This window comes from Postia placenta (assembly GCF_002117355.1).
Source record: "Postia placenta MAD-698-R-SB12 unplaced genomic scaffold POSPLAscaffold_2, whole genome shotgun sequence".
Classification (NCBI taxonomy): Eukaryota; Fungi; Basidiomycota; class Agaricomycetes; order Polyporales; family Adustoporiaceae; genus Rhodonia; species Rhodonia placenta.
Window position 1 is genome coordinate 705,454 of NW_020169833.1, and position 1,833 is coordinate 707,286.

A 1,833-nucleotide genomic window follows, 5' to 3' on the forward strand; every position below is an offset into this window, starting at 1 on the left:
CTGTAACGTGTGCGTTACCTTCAGGGCGTAAATGACGACACCTCCCACATAGAGGAGTCGAAACTACTGTCAAAGATGCTCACGCTCAAATGACAGTTTCCTCCCCACTCGGAGCTCTGACAACTCGGAGCCGTAAGGCGGTTGCTAAATATTTGGTCTCCGTTCTGCCTGCCCTAAACTGCTCGTAGTTTGGCAGCTGATTATCAGGATTGCTTTGCACCTGAGCACCAGATCTCGCCGGCGACACAGTGGCCCTGATGCTCTCCCCCGGGTCCTGGCGGAAGGTTGTGCCCCGGAGATGCCGCTGACTTGACGATGTAATGTGCCTGCTGACTCGCAATCCAACAATCTGGGTGCACCATGGCGACGTCATACCCACGGACGTAAAATCTAGCCCGCACAAAGCGCGATGGGAGCCCTGTTAGCGGCACTCAATCGACGCTCAATGCTGTCCCTAGCAGGTGAAGATATGGTGAGCGTCAACGAAAGCGACTCAGCGTGGGGCCGTCTTACATTATGACACACAGAAGGCGGTGCCCAAGTTTAGGACGAATGACTCGACATAGCCGCTCGATGAACCACGATTAACTGGGAACTGGCAGTTATAGTCAACACCACTAGGGATTGTGGCTAAGACTCACAGCTTGTTGCCGCAGGAGCCATCATCGCTCGCCCAAATGTGTCAGACGTTCTATGAGTATCAGGTTCTAGTCAACTGAGAAACCTCGCTGCTGATTTTTGGGGTGTTCAACACTGCAGCGCAAAAGAAAATAGGCAATAACTCGGAGAAAGCGCCTCTCGCGATGCATTAAAGGAAGCAGGACTTCAACATGTATCTGACACGACTGGTTGGCAGCGATGATGCTGTCGTTGCGAATCCCACCCTAAGCTCCAAAGGAGGAGGTAGGGCGCAAAGCCAAGCCACTCTGAGACGCCGTATGACGTGAGCAAGTGTATACGAAGCAACTCAAAGAGTGTCATTACCTTTGCATAAACAGCATCGATGACACGCATCTCGTTGATTGAGTCCTCGGCGGTCCTCCACGCGACCGGGCTACGCCCTCGGAGCTTGTCCACGAACGATTCCAATTGATAGCGATACCTGCGTATAAAGGTCACCATGGCCACGCCGTATGCGATAGCTGAGGACGTACGCGGACCACCATTCTTCCCCCTTGCCCTGCGTAGGCTTGTAGACCTTCTCCACGCGACGCCTCCCGTCCTGGGTCTTAACTGTGATCGAGTGCCATAAGGAGGGCAGGGGGTAGTTCCAAATCTCCACGGATCCCTTCTCACATTCGACCCGCAGTGCGATCTTTACCCACTGGGGGAGGAGCTTAAAGGGCCCCCAGCCGTCTAACGACAAGTCGACAATCACAGTGGCCGGAATAGAATCGCGAAACAACATTTCTGTTTCCATGCGGCGATCGACGTTCTCCGAGCGACATATAGCTTCCGCAGATTGGACAGTCGGTTCTGAAGCGGATAGGAAACGCATGTAGTTGATCGGGTACGCTGGATAGATATTAGAGAATGCTCATCGAATGAGCAAGAAATCAACTTACGACCGAGATCCATTAAGGCACCACCTCCCAGTTTGTAGTCGTATCGGATGTCGTCCTTCTTGAACATTACATTTCCCCAGAGACCAAAATGAGCGTACATCTTTGTGATCTCCCCTAGAGATCCTTCATCAATGATATCCTTCATCTTCTTAATAGCAGGATGGAATCTAGCAGTCCATATCAGAATTCCCAGTCGGACCTTTCGAGAAAGGTGAATCTCCACTACGCACTGAGGTTGCCAGGTCTCTAAAAGCACCAACCCCTTTTC

The 1,833-nt window shown here is 52.1% G+C and overlaps 1 protein-coding gene across 1 annotated transcript; it reads right to left on the minus strand.

Moving 5' to 3' along the window:
* Positions 1 to 884: 884 nt before the first annotated feature.
* Positions 885 to 1,743, minus strand: POSPLADRAFT_1133508 (hypothetical protein; the record flags this gene model as incomplete). Its single annotated transcript, XM_024484355.1, has 4 exons — positions 885 to 926; positions 985 to 1,102; positions 1,155 to 1,515; positions 1,566 to 1,743. Coding segments are annotated over 4 exons (699 nt in total), but the record flags the coding sequence as incomplete, so codon positions are not given.
* Positions 1,744 to 1,833: the final 90 nt, after the last annotated feature.